Here is a 21,339-nt window from a genome sequence, read left to right as displayed (position 1 = left end):
TTCATTTGAGAATGACGTGGGAGACCCCATTAATGTCTCCCAAAACCTTAAATTAAAAAAACTACCTCAATGATGAGAGGAGAAAAACGATAGCAAGGTGCAATAGTCTACATCCACAGTACGCATGAGCATGTGATGACATAAAAACCATCTAATAAGCAACATCTAAGAAATCTCATTAACACCGAGCTCCACACCTTTTCAAATGGTTAAGAAGAATCTCTATCAGCACCTCATGTGTGCCTGCTATAAAAAGCCTTTCTTCTCTTCAGCCCTGAAGTGCGTGTTAGATTTAATTATTATGGAGTAGAGCTGGGCGATATATCGAGTTTTTAAAAAATATCGATATATTTTTATACGAGATATAAGATGTGACAATATCCTTTATATCGATATAGTCTATGTTACGTTATAATTATACTTGTGGAGCCGCAGGTTTGCCTCTCTTTCGTCCACTTTCGTCTTTACGCAATGTTACTCGGCCTCGCCTCTCCTTCACTGAACACAACTCCTCGTCCCCCATCGCTTCACCTGCAGGAAGCGACAAGATGGACACGGCAAATCTCCGTTAACGAGTTACTGCGCATCGCCCCGTGCGTGGGGCTGGACGGCGTCAACGTGTTAGCTAGCTAACCACGCTAACGAGCTAACCACGCTAACGCCATGCAGCCCAGAGGGGCTGCACGGACTAAAACCCTTTCATTTTCTCAAAAGTTGACAGCGCGCCTTATGTATGAATTCTGGTTGTGCTTGATGGCCGCGAACCGATTTTATGTGGAACACGGCGCTCAGCAATCTGTCAAAAAATGTTTTAGTACGACTTTAGTAAGCTACGGAGCTGCACCGCTTGATGGATTGTCGGAGCATTACGGCTGAGCCTCGCGGAGTTATACGTACTGTGCTTCAACGTAATATTACCCTACTGTGTATAAGGACTATAAATGGCACCTGTTAAGAGACGCGGTTGCGAAGCGGATTTCAAACTCCAGGCTGTCAGTCACGCAGTACAAGTTGGGAACAGAGCAGCTGTGAAATCTGTCTTTGTTATTGTGCTCAGCGTCTTTTAGTTTACATTTTGACTGCACAATTGTGAGCTTTTTGTTATGCACAAAAACAACATTGTTTTCTTTTATTTATGGAGCATTATTATTTAATAAATGCTCATAATTTATTTTTGAGTAAATTTTATGTACATCTGCTCTATGTTAATAAAAGTGCCTGTGTGACATCTGGGACACAGCTTTGACTAAGAACTCTCTTTTTGTTCTTACTTTATGGCTTAAAAAAAATATCGAGATATATATCTTATATCGCCATCCAGCTAAAAAATATCGAGATATGAATTTTGGGTCATATCGCCCAGCCCTATTATGGAGATATGAAAGTAGGCCAGGGACTGTGAGCCTTCACATGTATTTGGCACAAAGGGCGGACCCTCCTCATCAGACGGCACAGACCCTCCAAAAAAGCAGAATTTTGTTTTTAATTTGCTATCGCTCTGGGAAAATAATTTGCATCTTTCTATAGCGCATTCAGGTCATCCTGGAGCTTGATGAGATCAAGATTTTTTTGAGGGGGGCGGAGGGTTAATGTGATCTTTCAAGCTCCCCCGCCCATGGGAGCTCCCTGGCTTACCCAAAAGAGACTACCGTACAAGAAAGAAAAAAACAGTATCAGAAACATGGTGCTTGACTTCAGCTCATAACACAAACCTCATCTGCTCTGAGACACCAGGTGGGGATAAATGGTGCTTGAAAAAGAGACAATTATGTAATACCACACAATAGGAGAGTCGACCTGAATTACACCTCTGCTGAATAGCACGGATCATGTTTTGGTGCAGCAGCGTGTAATAACAGCCATTCATCAGAATAAACGCCTGCCTGAATTATTTTGTGTGATGGGAGTTCGTTATTGTGTAGCGGGCGGTTCACGCTCTGAGCAACTTGGGCAGAATAAAGCAGCCGATAGTTTCTCCAAATACTTCCACAGATGGATGGAAGGGCTTTATCTGAGCACTTTGCCCTGCCACACACACACACACACACACACACACACACACACACACACACACACACACACACACACACACACACACACACACACACACACACACACACACACACACACGCCAACAAAATGGAAACGTCAGGTCCCTCAACACTGTTGCCTAGCGACAGATAAAAATCACAACTGCATCACTCCCGTTGCGGCCTATGAGCAAAAAGCTTTCGGTCTGTTTCGTTGCAGCTCTGCGTCCAGCCCCCTTTCTCCTTCCTGCTCCCCCACCCACCTCACACTGGCTCCTTCCTCGCCACACGAGAGCGGCACAACACCGGATGGTGGATTATATGAATACAGTGACAGTAAATGTGCTCAGCCCACCAAAAGAAAAAAAATAAGAACATTAATGCGTTCACATGAACATATTCATAAGCAAGCAGCCTTTCTTCGCTTCTCTGAGACTACAAATCAAAATGTGGTTGCCTGGGATTAACTGCAAAACACACAGGCCTGCAGAAAAACCTCAGAGGACAAGAAAACTGTGAATTAACCCAAAAAGAAGTTTGTTTGATGTCAAAGGCGCCAAGCTGCACTCCCGAGGGTGTCTCCAGCCTCTACATGATGACTCTAGTGTAGCAGCGAGGAAGCACCAGCAACACTTCAGGTCACAATCTGTGCAGGGTCAGGCCAGGGGATAAAGGCGTGGGACACCCATCATCCCCCCAAACTCAACAACAGCAGGGGCGAGTTAAGAAGCGTGACACACAGCGGGGAAGTGTGTGTGGTCCAGCTCAAAATATTTACCAAACACAGTGGGTCTGTCGGCTCAGAGCCCTGCACTTCTTCCTGCTTAGTAATTATTACAACAACATAATTTTAAACGGTCTTTTTAAACAAGATAATAAAGCTCAAAAACTTTGTGGTTTAAAAATAAAAAAAGACTATTTTAATGCTATCCTTTATAAACAAAACTGTACAGATAGATTTGATCTGTTTGTAACAACATTTGTTTTTAGAGAAAAGAACTAAAAATCAGTTTTGGTTAAGGAGATCATAAAGCAGTTCTTTCAGACATACTCTAACACACCTTCTGGCAGATTTGGAATAGAGATATAAGGAGAAACTGAGGCAGACGTGGTACTTAATAAATCTGAGTGCTGGGCAGCAGACTCATGCTGCAGTGAGGAATCGGATAAAGCCAGGATCAATACGGCTATGGCCAAGCCAAGAAGCCAAACAAAGCGGGGGGAGGGGGTTTGCTCAGTGCTCTGACCTGGTCTGAATATATTGATCAAACATGGCTGCGGTGAATGAATGGATGAGACAGACAGAAAGAGACCTGAACATCACAGCCAGGCTGTGCAATTAGCACCCCAGCCTGGCCCTTTCATGACACCTGCTCCACTCCTACCAGTGTAGCACGTCACAACACCACCGAGGCCCAGAAGGGAAGGTCAGCTTTCCTGGGACATCTGAGGTTGCCATGGCAACCCCACTCCTCCTCCACCTCTATTGTTGAGGCCATGCAGCATCCTTCTGGGAGGAATAAACTTCCCTCGTCAAATCAGAAAGGATAACAAGCCCCGAGACTGCTGCCTTTATGAGCGTTTTGACAAACCGTATTGTTTAAAGTGACATGACGCCAATTACAGAAAGCTGTGGATAAAAGAGCTAAAGAGGAGGAATAAAAAGCCCTATTACAAAGACAACCACTGTATTACTGCGCGTCAACTAGTGTGTCAACGAGGTCTCTGCATCATAACGTGTTAATTCGCTTTAAATAGACACAGTTATTGTTCAGTATTAGTCAAAAAGTGGCAATTAACACTCAAAGGGAGTGCCAAAAAACACAATTTCAGGATTTCTCACTTCAATGCCAAACATGGTAACAGCATTTAAGCACAGCTTATTATCCTTCTATGCAGATTAAAAAAAAACAACTTCATTAAGGCATTACATTAAAAAGCTGTGTGGAAAAAACCCCGTCTCAGCTACGGAGCCTTCGGCAGAGAATTCCTCTTTGGCCTGATTAAAATCGCAAAACAAAATTCTGTATTTGCATGTATGGTAATCAGCCAATTAAAACTATCTGAAATGCAAATCCAGTGACCCCTACTCTTACAAGAAATATGAGTGGCAGAAAGCTGATTTTCTATTGTTTTTTGTTTGGTTGTTTTTTTTCCCCCACAAGGAAGAACCAGTAAAAAAAAATCTGGCAGTTGAGCAGAGTCTGAGAAAATGAGTCTCATGTGAGCTACATTCCCACTCAGTCCACTCGACATGATGAAGACTGAACACTTCTCTGCTGCACATCATTTTTGCACCAGAACGTGCTAAGCAGACAGCAACCCTGATGGATCAGTCACATCAGTAGAGCTACACCTTAGGAGATGTCTTGCAGACAACCTAACCTTGATTTCGAATAACATCAGAGGACATTCACTACTCCACTGTGCATGCAGCGCCCTCTAAGCACCCCACCACCTGATCTATGACGCCATGTGTGACACTATCGCTCCATGCTGACACCCCTTGAGGGTGCTGGTATCAGAGCATCCTGCGTCAGCATGGTCAAACTACGCTGCGTTTCACATAATCACAAACCAGTATTGATGACCGTGTCACCCGTTCGCGACGCTGAGAACATGGGCAGACCAATTTTTCCCCAGACAGAAAAACTCAATAAGGAGATTGAAAAAAAAAAAGAGGCCTATAATTCAACATGATCATGATGCTGGTATTAATAAAACGTTATCAATATCAACCCCTTAAGTACTACGAAGCGAATAATAATTAAAGCTGTAGCTTCAGCATCTGCTGCAGAGATTAACCAGAAGTTTATGGAGATGCAACTGCCAGCTTGACCCACCCTCACTTATGGCAACATTTTAGTAACAGTGTTGACATCCTTGCCAATCTCATTTAGCAACCAAAGAAAACCCCAAACAACTGAAGATAACTCGCTGGTACAGACAGTTCTGCTGGTTCATCCGGCGGGATGGTACAGGTCTCCTGTCATTATAATGAAGTGTGAGCAGTGCAAACTAGATAGAGTACAGCATGAGTCAAACCTCTCGGTACAGGTGTTCAGAATTTGTCTAGCAGCAGAAATACACATTCAAATACATTCTAGTGCAAACGCCCTTTCCTCAAAGTGTATGAATAAAATTAGCATAATTACCTATGTTTATCAGCTTGCTGTGTGACTCACTACCAGGCAACAAATATACTTCCTTTCATCTTTTTTTACTCCCCAATTACCAAGTGTAAATGAGATCAAATACTGGACTTTCTCTTCACACCAACTGAAAAGATCCCATGTGTGCTGATCCCTACAAACCGCTGTCCTTCAGCACAGCGCTCAATATTTAAAACAGATTAACTCTCAGCAATCTGCACGATGCTTAATCACAATACCTCAGACATAGTGCAGACCACAAATTATCCACTGGCACACCGAGGAAGTGGCATGCTGCCAAATGACACTAAATGTGTCCGTTTCTGTGATGTATAATGCAGACTTGGAGCGCCATATTCCTCCATAATTGATGAGACTCTTCCTAGCTTTATTGACAAAGCAAAGACTTTGCATGGAGTGAGAGGCGGCGAGCACAGCAGCATAAACTGACAGCTAGACTGCAGTTAAAAAAAGAAAAATGTACATCATAAATTAATGACTTCAAACCAGTACTGATCTCCCATTCGGGTGCTGTAGTTTGAAATATATGACACGATCATACGTCCTGTCTGCTGCAGTTCTTTATATTCTGCTGCCTGATGAAGGAACGCAGTCTAATAATGAAATACACATCATCAGTGATGCAATGACCCATATTAAAAATTCAATGTCGCGTCCCACACTGCACAGTGAGGGCGCGATTAACAAAATGTCAATGTACTTCGGCGGCACGGCACGGCACAGCACGTCGTACCTTTTACCCGCACCTTACTCAACACCTTATATAATCACAGCCTAATCCCTTCGACGCAGAAAATGTGATGTTTCTAAATTCAAACATGATTGTTTCCCCACAGAGCAAGGACGCAGACAAGGACACCTAACACTTCCCTCTGGGTGAAGCATCAAAGCCAATTTTCCAAGCTGGAAGCTCCCCTGGGGAACCCAATATCATAAGGGGCAAAGCAAGACCGGAGCCCCAGCAGGTTCACCACAGGAGGACAGCGGGACTCCGAGCTCGCAGATGTGTTTTTGGACTGAGCTAAAGTCTACTCACAAATAAATAAATAAAATAACAATGCTGCTGCTTTTTTAGGTAACTGCAGTGCCTTTTCACATATAACATTTTGTTAAATATAGCGCCCTCAGGTGGATTAAGCTCAGGAGCACCACAGACAGGTTTAGAAAGCTCAACAGCATCCTCTGCTGTCTTGACAAGGCATGACCAGCATTTGTAAGGTTACATCGGTAATGAAGAGTGATTTACAGAGCAAACATCAAAATATTATCCATTAAGTAAAGCAGAGGAGAAACTAGTGATGTGCTTGAGCTGAGGATGAGTCAGTTGTTTCCAGCCAGTCATGCTGTTTGTGGCGTGAGTAATCTCGCAGCGCTGGTGGGCCGCTGAGTCGGCCTCCTGTGCACAGTCAGCGAACCAGTTCGGCCTGCTGGGGTGCATACTGTAAAGGATGATGTGTGTTGAGGGATTTTCCCCTTGTTTTTGGTCGGGCATTTTTTCCTCTAAGGGTGGTGTCTGTGGGCTAATGTTTTATAAATGTTTAGCAATAGCACGCTGCCATAAACACCTTTGATTTGTACATATTTACAAAAAACTATGAAAATTAGAACTATACTGATATGCAAAATAGGAGTACAACAGGGTTTTTGAGCCTTTGGGGGTTGAATATGAGGCCTCATCTCATCTCTATGAATTTCGCTGCCATTTGATAAACAAAGATAGTTAAAAATTTGTCTTTTTACAATAACAGTGATTTTCTTTTCACCCTGGATAAAACTTACTGGGGCGTGCCAAAACCATCTTTCTGCAGTCCTATGAAAAACTAAGCACACCACATGGTTCAGTAGCTTGTAGAACCACCTTTAGCATCATTAACTTAAGTCATTATTTTCTGTATGACTTCAACAGTCTCTCACATCATTGTGGAGGGATTTTGGCCCACTCTTCTTTACACAGTTCCTTCAGTTCATTGAAGTTTGCCAGAGATCATTCATGTACAGCTCTCCTAAGGCCCTGGCACTACTTTTCAATGTGGGTGAAGTCTGGACTTCGTCTGGGTCATTGCAACACATTGTCCCGTTGAATGACCCGGTGGGGGCCAAGCTTCAGCTGTCAGGGATATGGCCTCGCATTTGACTCTAGAGTACCAACATCTGCACTTTGGTCTCATCTGTCCAAAGGACATTGTTCCTGAAGTCCTGTGGTTTCTTCAGATGCAGTGTTGCAAGCCTACACCATGCTGCCCAGCTCTTTTTAGAGAGAAGAGGCCTTCTGCTGGCAACCCTTCTAGCCATAATTGTTTAGTGTTATTCTAATTGTATTGCCATGAACATCAACATTTAGCATGCTAACCGAGACCTGCGGAGTCTGATGTGTAGCTCTTGGATATTTTGCAATTTCTCTCTGTATTGAACAGTCTGACCTTGGGGTGAATTTAGTGAGACATTCTTCCAGGGAAGAGTGTGGCAGTGTGTTAAACACCTAATGCTCCAGACCTAAATTAATGCCAACTGACAAACAGATCTGATTTTATAATCAATTAATAAAGTGCTTTTGTTTATCAGCACCTAGTGGCTACTTGCCCTGTTAATTTCTATGGAAGCAGTAAGGGCGTAGTTCATTTTTCACAGAACAGCATGAAGTGCTGAGAAAACTTTTTCACATGAATGTATTTTGCAACTACATGAACAAATATTTCCTAATAAAAAAATGCTTCAGCTAAAATGACTGCACCGTTAAACTGTGTGTGTGTGTGTGTCACAGCCTTACCCTGGTCTATGTTGTGCTGCGGTAGCTGGCTCATCTGACTGTGGACCACACCTGCGTAATTTCGGAGAAAAGCCTCTTCACTCGGCGTAAGCTGAAGAGGAGTGAACAAAGTCACTTTAAAAATCACAAAAAAGTAAAAACAAATTGAAATACTGACCTCAAAGACTAAGTCAAATACTTCTGTTCAACATGCTGATTAATGAAACATAGCAATTCTCCCAGAAACAGCCATGAGGCAATTTAGATCCAAAATATTTTGATTTTTAACATTAATTATTTCAAAGAAATTGATCTGTTTTTCTTCTCTCTGCTCCTTTAGCACACATTGCTTGAACAAACAAAATGTGTGCCAAATAAACTGAGGACTATCTTCTGTTGTTGTTTCACTCTAACAACATCATTATTAGGTGATGACCTGTGCAAACTGCATAGATCAGTTGAAGGTTTGGCTAGGGAATGGATTTCAGGTTATTATAATGTGTGTCTTTGCCAACTAAAGCAATAACCACAGTGTGCATGAGTTGTGCATGCCTAAATCTGAAACTTCAAATGGCAAAGTTTTGCGGTAATCAATGTGTCTCCTTACATTTGATCCCATTTTCTTGAGCATGAGCAGGACCCGCACTTTCTGTTGGATGTACATGTCTTCAGGAGACTTTCCCGGGGCCTCCTCGCGGTTCATCCCCCCTGCTCCTGTGGCTCTGGACACACAAACACATCAGCATTACACAAGATCTGTGAAAATCAGTTACACAAACACAGTATTGATATGAGACAACTGGGTTGTTTCAGTGACACAGTGTGACAAGAGCCAAGCTCAAAGAGTGATTAGGCAATAAAGATTAGACCATTTCAACGAGTATCTTCAGCAGTTGTGTTATTCTGCATATTCAACCTGACCAAACTAAAGACACAAATTGACTGATCTACTGGAATTTCCCCACTTGATCCTCTCTCTTGAGTTTACAGAAAATGGTCAGTGAAAGAGAAAATATCCAGTTAGTGGCAGTTCTCTGGGCCTTTTTGATATCAGGGTTTTGAGGAGAATGGCCAGACTGCTTCAAACTAACAGGAAGACAACAGTAACTCAAACAACCACTTTTCAAAAGCTAAGGTCAAGGTATGTCAAAGGGCATCTTTGTTAGTGTAACACCTCCAATCTTGAAGCAGGTGAGAATAAACAGCAGCAGAAGACCACACCCCGTGTCACTCTTGTGAGCTAAAACAAGAAACTGAAGCTTCATTTCACCAAAATTGGACAACAGAAGGTTGGAAAAATGCTGCTTGATCTGATGAACCTCAATTTCTGCTGCAACATCTGGAAGGTAGAGTCATAAACTGTCACAAACAACACAAAAGCATGGATCCATCCTGCTTTCCAGGCGGGTGGTGCTGTAATGGTGCGGAGAATATTTTTGTGCCACACCTTGGCCTTCATTGTACTTATTGCATTGGTCGGTCTGGTTGGGTACGATTTATGTAAATTTCATCAGCATTGTCCATCAGGATCTTTCTACTGAGCATTTAGATTAAAATTTAGATAAAAAAATTGTACCAAATATATATCCACAACAGGCCGCAGATTTTAAAGTATAACAGGAATGACTACTGAATCAGAATCAGAATGGGTTTATTGCCAGATGTTGAGGTTTACAACATTAGGAAATTGCTGCGGTGCTTCAGTGCAGACAATAAGAATTAAAGTGCTATGTAGAAAGAAAGATATGTGCATGAGATATACATGAGATATATACATGAGAATAAGAATTATGAGTGCTACGTAGAAAGATATATACATGAGTGCAGTTGGTGATCAGTGCCAAACATGAAATGATGCAGTGACACAGCGTAGGGTCATGTGTTAGTGGCGGGGACAATCATGTGGTTATTGTTCATGTGTCCAACAGCAGAGGGGAAGAAACTGTTCTTGTGGCGAGAGGTTCTGGTGCGAATGGACCGGAGCCTCCTGCCTGAGGGGAGCAGGTCAAACAGACTGTGTCCAGGGTGAGAAGGGTCAGCTGAGATCCGGGCTGCACGCCGCAGTGTCCTGGAGGTGTACAGGTCCTGCAGAGATGGGAGTCTGCAGCCAATCACCTTCTCAGCAGAGCGCACAACACGCTGCAGTCTCTGTTTGTCCCTGATAGTGGCTCCAGCGTACCACACGGTGATGGAGGAGGTGAGGATGGACTCGATGATTGCAGTGTAGAACTGCATCATCGTCCGTGTTGGCAGGTTGAATTTCTTCAGCTGCCTCAGGAAGTACATCCTCTGCTGGGCTTTCTTGATGACGGAGGTGATGGTGGGCTCCCACTTCAGGTCCTGGGTGATGGTGGTACCCAGGAAGCGGAATGAGTCCACAGAGGTGATGGGGGTGTCAGTCAGGATGATGGGGGGGAGTGGGGCTGTGTGCTTCCTGAAGTCCACAATAATCTCCACTGTCTTCTGGGCATTCAGCACCAGGTTGTTGTGGCTGCACCAAGACACCAGACGTTCAACCTCCCTCCTGTAGGCAGACTCGTCCCCGTCCGAGATGAGCCCAATGACGGTGGTGTCATCTGCGAACTTGATTAGCTTGACAGACTGGTGGGTGGAGGTGCAGCAGTTGGTGTACAGGGAGAAGAGCAGAGGAGAAAGAACACAGCCCTGAGGGGAGCCGGTGCTGATGGTCCGGGAGTCCGAGACATTCTTTCCCAGCCTCACGTGCTGCTTCCTGTCCGTCAGGAAGTCAGTGATCCACCGGCAGATGGGATCAGGCACATTCATCTGGGAAAGCTTGCCTCGGAGATGGTCTGGAAGGATGGTGTTGAAGGCAGAGCTGAAGTCCACAAACAGGATCCTGGCGTAGGTTCCTGGGGCAAACTGGGCAAACATATGTTCAGATGTCCGTGTCGAAACAGAATATAATCAAGGCTCTTAGGCTCAACAGCCTACCTGAGTTTTGTTCATGACAATGTCAATGACAATGTCCAACTCTTAATGACCACAGTTCACAAAGCTTAAATAATTTCAAACTGGTTTCTTGAACGTGACAGTGAGTTCACTGTACTCAAATGGCCTCCACAGTCACCGTCACTGTGTCATCATATCAACATGAACCAAAAATCTTTGAGGAAACTTTCCAGCACCTTGTTTGCTTTGCCACAAAAAAATAAGGCAGTTCTGATATATAGATATATCGGACAGCCACACCCACAGTCTTCCAGTACTTCCAGACTACTTCATATAGTTAAAGTGCAGGTTTGGCTCTTTGCAGCATCATTAATATTGCATGGCAGTTTTTACACAGAGCTCGCCCCTGCCTGTTTCCATCTCTTATTCTCCATCTAACTAATGACCTATTTTCACTGTCAGTCTGCAGAGATGCGAAAAACAGGCAAAGGGGGGAAAAAAAAAAAACCGGGAGCAAAAAAGAAGGTGATAAAAGGAGCTGCCAAATCCAATGTGTGTGACAGGAAAAGGTTCTGCTGTGATATGACACACACACACACACACACACACACACACACACACACACACACACACACACACACACACACACACACACACACACACACACACACACACACACACACACACACACACACACGCCAAGGTCGGCTGCTGTCACATTAGATCTCTTTTATGCCGCACCAACCAGACAAGCATACAGCACGTCTTCATATCAACCCTGAATTTAACCGCAAAGGGTAAACACACAAGAGAAACAATTCACACAAAAGAGCAAAATAAATCATTAAAAAGGATAAATTATGTGAGGAAAAAAAGATTTAATAGAGAGAAAATATCAGCATGCATGGCAGGATTTGTTCTTCTGAGAATATTTCATAAGAGCCACAGTGACTATGATAGCACTTGCAATTTATTTTGGCCTCTTATCTATACAAAAGACCACTAATGCATGTTGACAGGCTGTTTGATGTAGGGTTATATTTAATTGAGGAGCTGGCTTGCTGTTCCCCCTTTCCAGAGCCCTGGGGAAAGAGGATGAATGGGGTACCGTAGGCCACTGGCTAGCGTTTGCCACTGTGAGCATGTGGATTCATCCAGATCAGAGCAGCTGGAGACCATGCTTCTGGCACTTTGTAATTATAGCAATCTTTGGTGACTGTTTACTGCAAGTAGCTAGTACTTGACGTCTCCTTGTCAGCTAAAGGAAGTAGCAGGACGCTGAACGAGGAGCAGATAAATACATTAGTTATTCCCTTCAACCTGAGCATCAGCTGTAGCTTAATTGGAGAGCTGCTCCAGAAGACTCAAAGCAAGAAAGACATGAAAAGACTGAGACGAGCTTGCCAGCATCAGTTCGGTTGCTCAGTAAACCTTCAGGGGATTGGCGGTGATCTTGTGTGAATTTATTTGGATGGGGGTAGTGATGGAGGGAGGATGTTGGTAGAGGGTGCCGGGGAGGTGTCAGTGTCTTTAGATCAGCAGCAGCGACACGTTTGATCACTTCTCCGAGCACCTAACCTCAGACAAACACAAGAGCTAAGACTCCCGGAAAGAGACCTACCAGCACGTAGACGAGCAGCATGAAGAATGAATGAAACTCAGGAGCTCCGATCTGCCTGCACACTGGGAATATGACAGTCATTGAATATGACTAGACAAAGAGTAGAGGATGAGGAGAGCGTCTGAAGTGAAACATTAGACTAATTGCCAAAAAGTGTTGTCTTGAGATCTATGAAGGCTGAAATGATGATGGAACAAAGACCCATCAGTTGTCTGTCATATTTTGAGATGTGACAATGTAACCATTTTCCCCCTCCTGCTGCTGGACCGACATATTCAAAATTCACCATCTGTATAAATAGGCCTACTGCTTTCATGACTGAGGCATTTCAGATCCTCTGATGTTTCCTTTTGAAGTTTAAAAACTGTCCATATTTAGCACCATGTCTACCCGGCCTCACTACTGTTTAGAGAGTTACAATTTGTATTTTTATCAGCCTGAAATGATTTTATTTTATCTCACATTCACAGCAATATCTGCTGTAAGAAGAACAAACATGCCGCATAGTCCCATAAGGACAATTTCGACAGAAATGAGAAACAATGTGGAAAATGTAAATCAGGACGATCAGAGATATTTTTTACATTATCATAATGTGTTTGAGAGTCACTTAAAAAAGAATCTTCTGTGGATTTCATCCTTGCTTCTCCTGGCTGGTAGAGAGCAGAAGGATTAATTCACAGATGACTATTTTGGGCAGCAGAGCAGCTACAGAGATAAAATAAAATAATTACAGCTCTGGTACAAACTGAACCGGATTACAAAATGTACAATGCTGTAATTAACGCTGTGAAGATGCTTATAGATCGAGTAGTTTCACACATGCAATCCTACTAAACAAACTGATTTTCCAGCCACGTTGATAATTACCCAACAATAATTCACATGTACTCTGTAGATGCTCTCAGTGAAGGCTAAACTAAGCTTAAATAACAAGTGACAGTGGGAGAGCAGAAAACAGAATATGTAGTTCTATATGTATATTGTCTAATTTTAAATTGATAAACACTAAGATATCAATGCCAAATTAATGTTTTTTCCCTTTTAATTTTACTGTGTACAATGTATTTTATTTTATTTACATGTTCAAAATAAAACAGACAACCAACCAAACAACCCACCAGCGTAGGGTAAAGTCCAGTTTGAGATGATTTTCAAACCATATAACAATGTGTGTCCAAACAATCATGTTTATTTCATGCAGGGTTTACTTTTACATATCTGACAAATAAAAAAGCCACATCAAACTTCAGTCAGTGACTTCATGCACAGTGCAAAACTTACATTATTGCTAAGTGAGATGTGACCACCTTATGCCTCTAACAGCATCAATCTTTGAAAGGTCCTTCGCACGAAGGTCATTACGCGTTTCCGAGAGTGCCTGCTGCAGCTTTTCTGTGGATTTAGTCTGTCTTGCCTCTTTATGTTATCTCAGAATGACTCCTTGATGCTGGGGGCTCCATGGGGGCCATGCCATCTGTTGTCGGCTCTTCTCGTTGCCAAATCTTCACGAATCTGACTACATGCTCAGGATTGCTATCACACTGCACAAATTAATTTGGGGGTCAATAAAACCCATCAATCGTGATAGATAAAAACCTGCAGGTTGTTCTACTCTGGTTTTTCAGAACATGCACAGAAAACCACTAACAATATCATCCAGGAGGCATCTGGATCAGACTTATGAACAGTAGAACTGCATTTGCCACTAATTCTGATCAATTCTTTGCCAAAAAAACCCCAGACCCAAACCTTCAAGAATCTATATTCTTCAGCGCTGCCTGTTGTAGTGCTCTTAGCTCTTCTTCTACCATAAATTTACAACCAAATATTTTAAACTTCTGACTCATCTGTCCAGAGTGTCTATCATTATTTTTTCCACATCCTGGTTTTTCTCGCATAGGCTTTGTTTCCAAGTTTCAGCAACGCCTCTTTGACCAGATTTTTCTATACTGTAAATACGTGCACCGGAGTCCAACCATCGCTAGCTGCTAGCTCACCTAAATCTTCTTATTTCGAAAGAAAGTCAACTGCTGTGATCTCAACATTAATTTTGTGATTCATGAGTAGACAACACATCTGGTGTCTACCACTAGATAACATGCCTTCAAAAGTTGATACTTTTAATCAGCACAATAAGGCATAAGATTTAAAACAGAAAACTTCATAATGATTGTATATGTATGTAAAAGATTCAGACATTAAAGATGCAATATAGGAGTAAAACTGTCTCCTGCTCTGCTGAAATGCTCCGAATATAAACATGGTTAGGCATAGTGATATGTGCTGCCTACTAGGATCATGCTAGCAATATTCTGGTGTGCTCTGCTGTGTAACGTCTCAAATCCTTTCAAGGACCACAATAAGGATCCTGTCAGACTCCTTTGTATGTTCCCGAGGTTAGGTTCTAGAGGTGGGCTGGCTCAAAGCTACGGTAATCCCTCGAGGGATACTCAGCCAGCCCCAGACACATACGGCTAATATTCCAGACATAATCAAAGGGTTTCTTTTGTGCTGATCTAGCTATAATCTCCCCCCTCTCTGCCTGTGTTGTGCTTTTGTCAGTGTTGTCTTGTTGGGCTGAGCTGAGACATCAGGCTCTCTGAGCCCCTCTAGGCAGTGGAGCTAAACTAAATCATCACTGAAACTAAACTAAAGAGTCTAAAAATGAGAATGCCTGGAATTTTATCGTGTTTTTGTCTCTATTTTATGGATTTTTAAGAGTTGTTTTGTCCATGACTGACCTATAAATGGACTAAAATTTCCAGTTGTACTGAGTGTGTATCCTTACAGTGCTCATTTTAACAATTTCAGTTCAACCCTCTATAATTTATGACTTTTAAACCTTCAAATAACAAGGGCAGTTATGCAGCATGGCGTGGGCATACACAACAGTTAGTCGCAGTCCAAGTTCTTTGATGTCTTTGATTAATGTGGCATTGCATCTGAAATCCCAAGCTATGTGCCATTGTTCAGCCTATCCTGTGAATTACTATTAGCATACATTTCTACGGATGCACTACTTAGTACATTCACATTACTACTTGAGAACTGGCTGGAGATATGTTACCATGGTAACCCAACCTCGTTTAAGATTAACCAAGTAAAGATTAGGAAAATTTTTAAAAGTATATTATGCCTAGCAAAGTGAAACCATATATTTAAACACTTCAAAGGAAGAGCTACTGACTTAGATCTCAGTTGCCTTAATCTCTGTCTAGCAATTTCTTTCATGTACTACTGCATTGCATTGTGGGATATTTATGCTGGTGTAATGATTGGCATACATCTGGCCCATTTATATGATGTACCTAAATGGTCATTAACAGTTAAAGTGCATTGTCCCTTTTCAATAAAATAAACAGATTTAATGGGTACTCCCCATTTACAGGTATCAGGGTGTAACATAAATGAGGTTTAGCTTAAACTGAAGATCGGCCTATACATGAACAAAAGTACTGAGATGCCCTGCCCTGATTGCATGTGGTAAGAGACTAAGTATCTCTGACTTCTGCAGTAAGTCATACTAGGGCTGTGCCACAACATACCATCCATGACAGTACAGGCAGAAAACTGACAAAACAGTGTCATGTTACATCAATCGATAATATATTAAACATGTAAAGTGTTTATGTTATCTAGTGCACGCAACAATCAGACAAGGCCAGATCCTGTTTTTGACAGCAGGAGCTGCACGCCAGCCTCCGATGACTATTTAGTACCCACAAAACTATTCGCGCTAAACGTGGAAACAACAAATTTGTTTTCTTTCTTTCTCTCCCCCTCTTTCTCTCATTCATTCCCCCTGTCCTATTTATTAAAAAAAAAAAAAAAAAAAAATGACAAAGGATGAACTGAAGCTCTGCCATCACGTAATGTCGCATACTGCTGTTTCTGATGTCATTTAAAAAAAAAAAAAAAAACAAACAACAAATTTGTTTCACCACTCACAGCAAAAGAAAAACACAGTCGTGTAAAACCAGGCTACGAAGGTGTGTGAAGAGATGCTAGCAGCTGCTGATGTGCAACCCAAAAGTAAACAAATGACTGAACCGAGCATCGCCGGAGTGCCGGCTAAGTGCACTCCATACAACAGGAAGAGCAAACATTGGAGGGAAATTACTGATGGGGTTGCATTGTGGAAAAGGAGGGCTTTAAGCAGCTGGTCAAACAGAGAAAAATATCAGGTAGGAAATATTTTTAATTTCAGCTTTAATATGTGACTATATTGTCCTTGCTGCCCTACTGGTGCACCATAATGCTACTGCTGGCACATTGTTTCAGCAGATTCGCACTTTGAATTACGTAGTCTGTCTCATTTCAAAAGAACGATTTTGTTTGCACTAATAAATGTTGTTGCCTGCAAGCTGTAAACATCAATAAAACTGTCCTCAGAAATATCATTATTGCAAATTTCCTTGAAAAATTATGATATAACTGTTGGGCTTTATCGCCCACCTCTGAGCTCATATTTGGTTGGATTAGTAAAAGGTCTCTATGAATACTTTTTCAGATTAAAATTTAAATCAAGTTATGATAAACGTGCAGGAAAATAAATCTCACGTTAAACTGTGTAGTTCAACGTGTTATGAAATATGTACTCAAATCATGCATTCCTTCAGTATTTTACACATTTTAAGCTTTTTATCTACCTCGCATCAACATTCAGCTCAGGATCACCAATTAACCTAATAGACATGTCTTTGGACTGTGGGAGGAAAACCTAACAGGCACAGAGTGAACATGCAAACTTGATTCGAGAACCAGAAACCTTCTTGCAGTGAGGCTGCAGTGCACCACTAACATTATATATACACTTTTTAAAAACATGGAGGCAATTATTGTTTCCACTAGTGTCTGCACGTAAAACAACCAGAATGACAGATCACATTGTACTGCTTTTTTCATCAGTGCGTTTTCTCCTGTTATCAGGGTGAAACATGGGACACGCGTGTCATGCTTGCCAAGATGGAAATAACAAGCAAAGGCCTTACTTTAAAATGACTACTGTCACCAATGTTTGCTAAAAGTGCACAGTTAAAGATTGCTCCCACTCCAGCAAATGGGATTATGCTTGATTCAAATGTCATTGCAGTGCCACATCTCTTAAAAGCCACTACACATTCAGTAATGCCACTTTAAAAATAGAGACAGGCCTATTGCTCGCATGCTGAATATTTTGTGTTGAATTGTGATTATGTGTGTGTTGGTACCCATTAGTGTCTCTGAGAAACATAAACTTCTCAAGACCATTTCAGGACTCTGGCCTGGCCTAACAGTGCAATGAGGGTCTGCTGCCAGGGATTACAGGATGCAATGTGATAGGTCTTCACATTTGCTGAGGGTCAAGCAGGGCGGAGGCTGCCACTGTTACTGGCTCTGCAATCAGCTGCTCACATGATGCATGACATCTGATTTACAAATCAAATTCCTCTGGCCAGCAGAACTCAACTGCATAGGGTTCTTGATAGGTCAACAGCTTAAACTGGGGGAGGAAAAGCCGAGACTGTAAAATAACTTGAATGGAGTCACGGGCTGCTGCAACATCCCGAGCAAATGTGTGAGAAACCTAAGTAAGCTTGGTGTGGCTGCCAGCTGAGCTGCCAACAACCTGGCCTGGTTCTGCACAGCAGCTGTGCTGCTGCAGGTACACACATTTACGAACACATGCTCTTTTCTACCAATGGGTCATTGCGTGTATTAAAACTAGCCGACTGGAATTAGGGCGGCACAATGTTGCCATTCAACACTGTAGTTTGGCAAATTTAGCCCAATCTTATCAGTTTTGTGAATTCTATACTAACACAACGGGGATGCAGCATGCACTGAGATGATTAAATATTAAATATCAACATAGTGTAATTTTCATTTTGTGGTTTATTGAGAGTTTTCGGGCCTTGTTAAGTGAAAATTTTAAATTGTCATAGCCAAACATCCCACATAAGGAAGTCTACTTGACACCCAGAGAATTGAATCCCTATTGAACGGGCAGATCGAGGTCCCGACACAACAAGCCGAAAGGCTCCGACTTGAACTTTGTGTCTGTCTGCATGCTGTCACCTCTTCATATGTACAATGTTCCCAACAATGGTGACAGTAAATGGGGGACAATGGCCGTGAACTAGTTTGTGGGAACATGATTGATAAGTAGGTCATGTCTTGTTGTCACCATGTGAGGCATGAACTCAACCCTGCCCAAGTGTTCAAGCTTTAGCAGGGCTTCTCCATGTATTCAACTATTCTTCAGCTAATTCTTTACGTCCATCCCGACTTCACTTTTTCCCCTCCTAGATGGTTCAGAATTTAATTGCAAATTTACATCTGTAATGTCACGGCTTTCCTTTGAATTTTTTTAAAAAAAAGTTTTTTGCAGAAACATTTTACATTAAAATTCACACGACTTGATTCTGCGGTTTTGTCTTCTTACGTCTAATTCGATAAAGCCACTTTTCCCACAGACTGTACCATATTACAAAATAAATAATTTTATTTATTTTTTTACGATCACAGAACTTGTCAAGCTTGTCAAGTTGAAACGGAAGCTGCTGCCTTAAGATGGCCCCTCGAGGGCACTGGCTGCAAGATTTTCAAAAGAACCAACGTTAAAGGCAGGGCACTAAATTCTGATTTATGAGATCTATGTGCTTGGAACAATAGAACAGACAGACATGAGCATCTCTCTTAACTTCCATAAAACAGTGTTTTTAAGTCCAATTCTTTAAAAAAAAATCTAATCTGGTGTTCACTGGGAATGAGATTGGGCGTGTAAGCCACGAGTAGACGCAAGCAGTTCTAGTGTTGCGGTGTCAATCCACAAAAGTCTACTACGTGGCCTGGTTAATGCTGACAGGATGACAAGTGCTGTGCCAAACACAGAGCAAGCAGTCATGAGATAAAACAGCATTGCCTCCCAAACTCTGCTGGCAGGCAGCTGATGAGGTCCCCTCGGGGCTCGAGGAGGCTGAAGAGCAGCGAGCACGAGGAGGCCAGTGGTCCTAATCTCTCTGAGAAATCCAGACAGCTAGGAGAATGTGCAAACTAAGGCAGGCTTTACATTACTGCGGTCCGTGACTGGTATTCGTCAGGAGATTTCAAGTGTGCTTGCCAATGTGGCAGAGCCCCAACACCCACACTCATCAATGCCCTGCTCCCAATAGGGTGCCAGCTTTGCCACTCTAGGAATTGTCAGCTTTCTGACATGTAGGAGGAGGAGGTGGTGGTGGTGTAAGCAGACATGGGTAACTGACGGTGTGGCACAATGCATCCATGGGTGAGACCATCCAAAAATAGAAAAGCAGGCTTGTGGGTTATGTGAAAAGCAAACTTGAACACAAGAAAGTGGCCAAAAACGCTTTGGTGGAGCTTCATGTTTAAATTTTAAACTCCAAGCCCAAGCATTGCCTTTGGGTGGGTGTTTGGGGACTGGGACAAATGTACTGTGCACCGCATGGAATTTCCAGCAGGAAACAGAAGGAGCCGTTATCTGAGACACGTTATGAACAATATTGTGAACAGCGTGAGTGCAAGTGATTCAAACAGCTACGATATCGCAGGGTCATTTACAAGTCTTCTTAAATCTTCCCCAAATGTGAATAAAGCAACAGAAATGCCCGGAAACCCAGAGTGAAATAAAAACAGCTGTTTCTCTAAGAGGTGGGCACGCACGACCGTGGACTGGTTCCGTTGTCATGCTGCGGGACGCAGACTGTTCAAACTGTAGCAGCGCTCTCGCTAGCAAGCGGCGAGCCTCAGTCCGTTTTCGATGCGGGTCTTAAGCTATATCCTTCACGGGAAGGAAAAATGTACGGACCACACTCGTTTCTTTAACTTCCGAGTGGCTTTTGTTTTAACGTAAACACCCGCTTCATTTAGTCTCCACCAAAAGGGAAAACAACAACCAGGCGCTACACACTGGCAAAGCGGGCGATGCTAACCAAGCTAGCTCGCTAGCATGCCCCAGACAAAAGCCTGAATGAAGTTCCTATGGGTGCAAACACCATCCAGGTATCGCTGCTCCGCCAGAGGTGCAAACGCTGGGATTCGAGCACACGCATCGTTCCTAAACCCCCTGACAACGTTTCCCTCGTAAGAAAACTGGAGATTTGTGCTTACCCCTCCTGGTCCAGGTTTACTTTCTTCTGTGCTCTGTTTGAATGGTGTGTTGTTGTAGGAGGGCGTCCTGTTCCGGGGTCACATCCCTCCAGTCGGCAGAGCTACGGCGAACTGACTCAACGCAGCGACTCTCCTGCTGGCTCCCCGGTACCCCTGCCGGCCACCAGGGGCGCCACCGGCTCAGCCATCATTGCACACTCATCAGTGGAGTCTGAGCCGTGAAACGTGGTCTGGGTCCGACAGCCGGGTCACCAAAGGGTAAATTCGGATCTCTGTATGGCTGGTCTTTTTAAAGACATAAATAAGGTGATGCCGGAATTAATACAAAGTAGTGAGAATGTACAGAAGGTATTTCTAGCTCTTCATAAGTTAAAGGAATCATAAATAGTAAAATAATATATTCGTTTAGGTCTATAAACTCAAGTTAAATTACATTCATGTGAGTTTGTGAGCATAAAATTATTTATTTATTGATTATTTCTTTTTAAAATTAGTTTGTTTAATTTTATTTATTTATTTATTTTTATTTTGGAGGTTAACTGTGGTGTAGACTCTTTATGCCTTTTTTTTTTCAATACTACACTAACAAAACAACAGGACAAATTAGGACAAGACAGACAAACTGTGCATTTAAATACAAATAACATACATTCAAATAAAAAAAACAACAACACAGGTTAATGTTGAAGGTGTATTTGATGTGCAGTGCGTAAAAGCTGAACACAGGCATTACTTTTGTTAGTTTTT

The 21,339-nt window shown here is 42.5% G+C and overlaps 1 protein-coding gene across 1 annotated transcript in view; it reads right to left on the bottom strand.

The window, feature by feature from the left end:
* ctnnbip1 (catenin, beta interacting protein 1) overlaps positions 1 to 20,732 on the bottom strand; it is a 29,523-nt gene extending 8,791 nt beyond the window's left edge. Inside the window, exons 1-3 of the mRNA XM_080897835.1 lie at positions 20,593 to 20,732; positions 8,557 to 8,671; positions 7,971 to 8,061 (exon numbers count right to left, since the gene is read on the bottom strand). Of these exons, the coding sequence (XP_080753961.1) occupies positions 7,971 to 8,061; positions 8,557 to 8,652 (187 nt within the window). The 5' untranslated portion in view covers positions 8,653 to 8,671; positions 20,593 to 20,732. The remainder of the gene's footprint in view (positions 1 to 7,970; positions 8,062 to 8,556; positions 8,672 to 20,592) is intronic.
* Positions 20,733 to 21,339: the final 607 nt, after the last annotated feature.

The sequence above is a fragment of the Rhamphochromis sp. 'chilingali' genome (genome assembly GCF_963969265.1).
Source record: "Rhamphochromis sp. 'chilingali' genome assembly, chromosome: 12".
In the NCBI taxonomy this organism is placed as follows: domain Eukaryota; kingdom Metazoa; phylum Chordata; class Actinopteri; order Cichliformes; family Cichlidae; genus Rhamphochromis; species Rhamphochromis sp. 'chilingali'.
The sequence above is the reverse complement of the archived record's forward strand: the minus strand, read 5'-3'. Positions and strand labels throughout refer to the sequence as shown.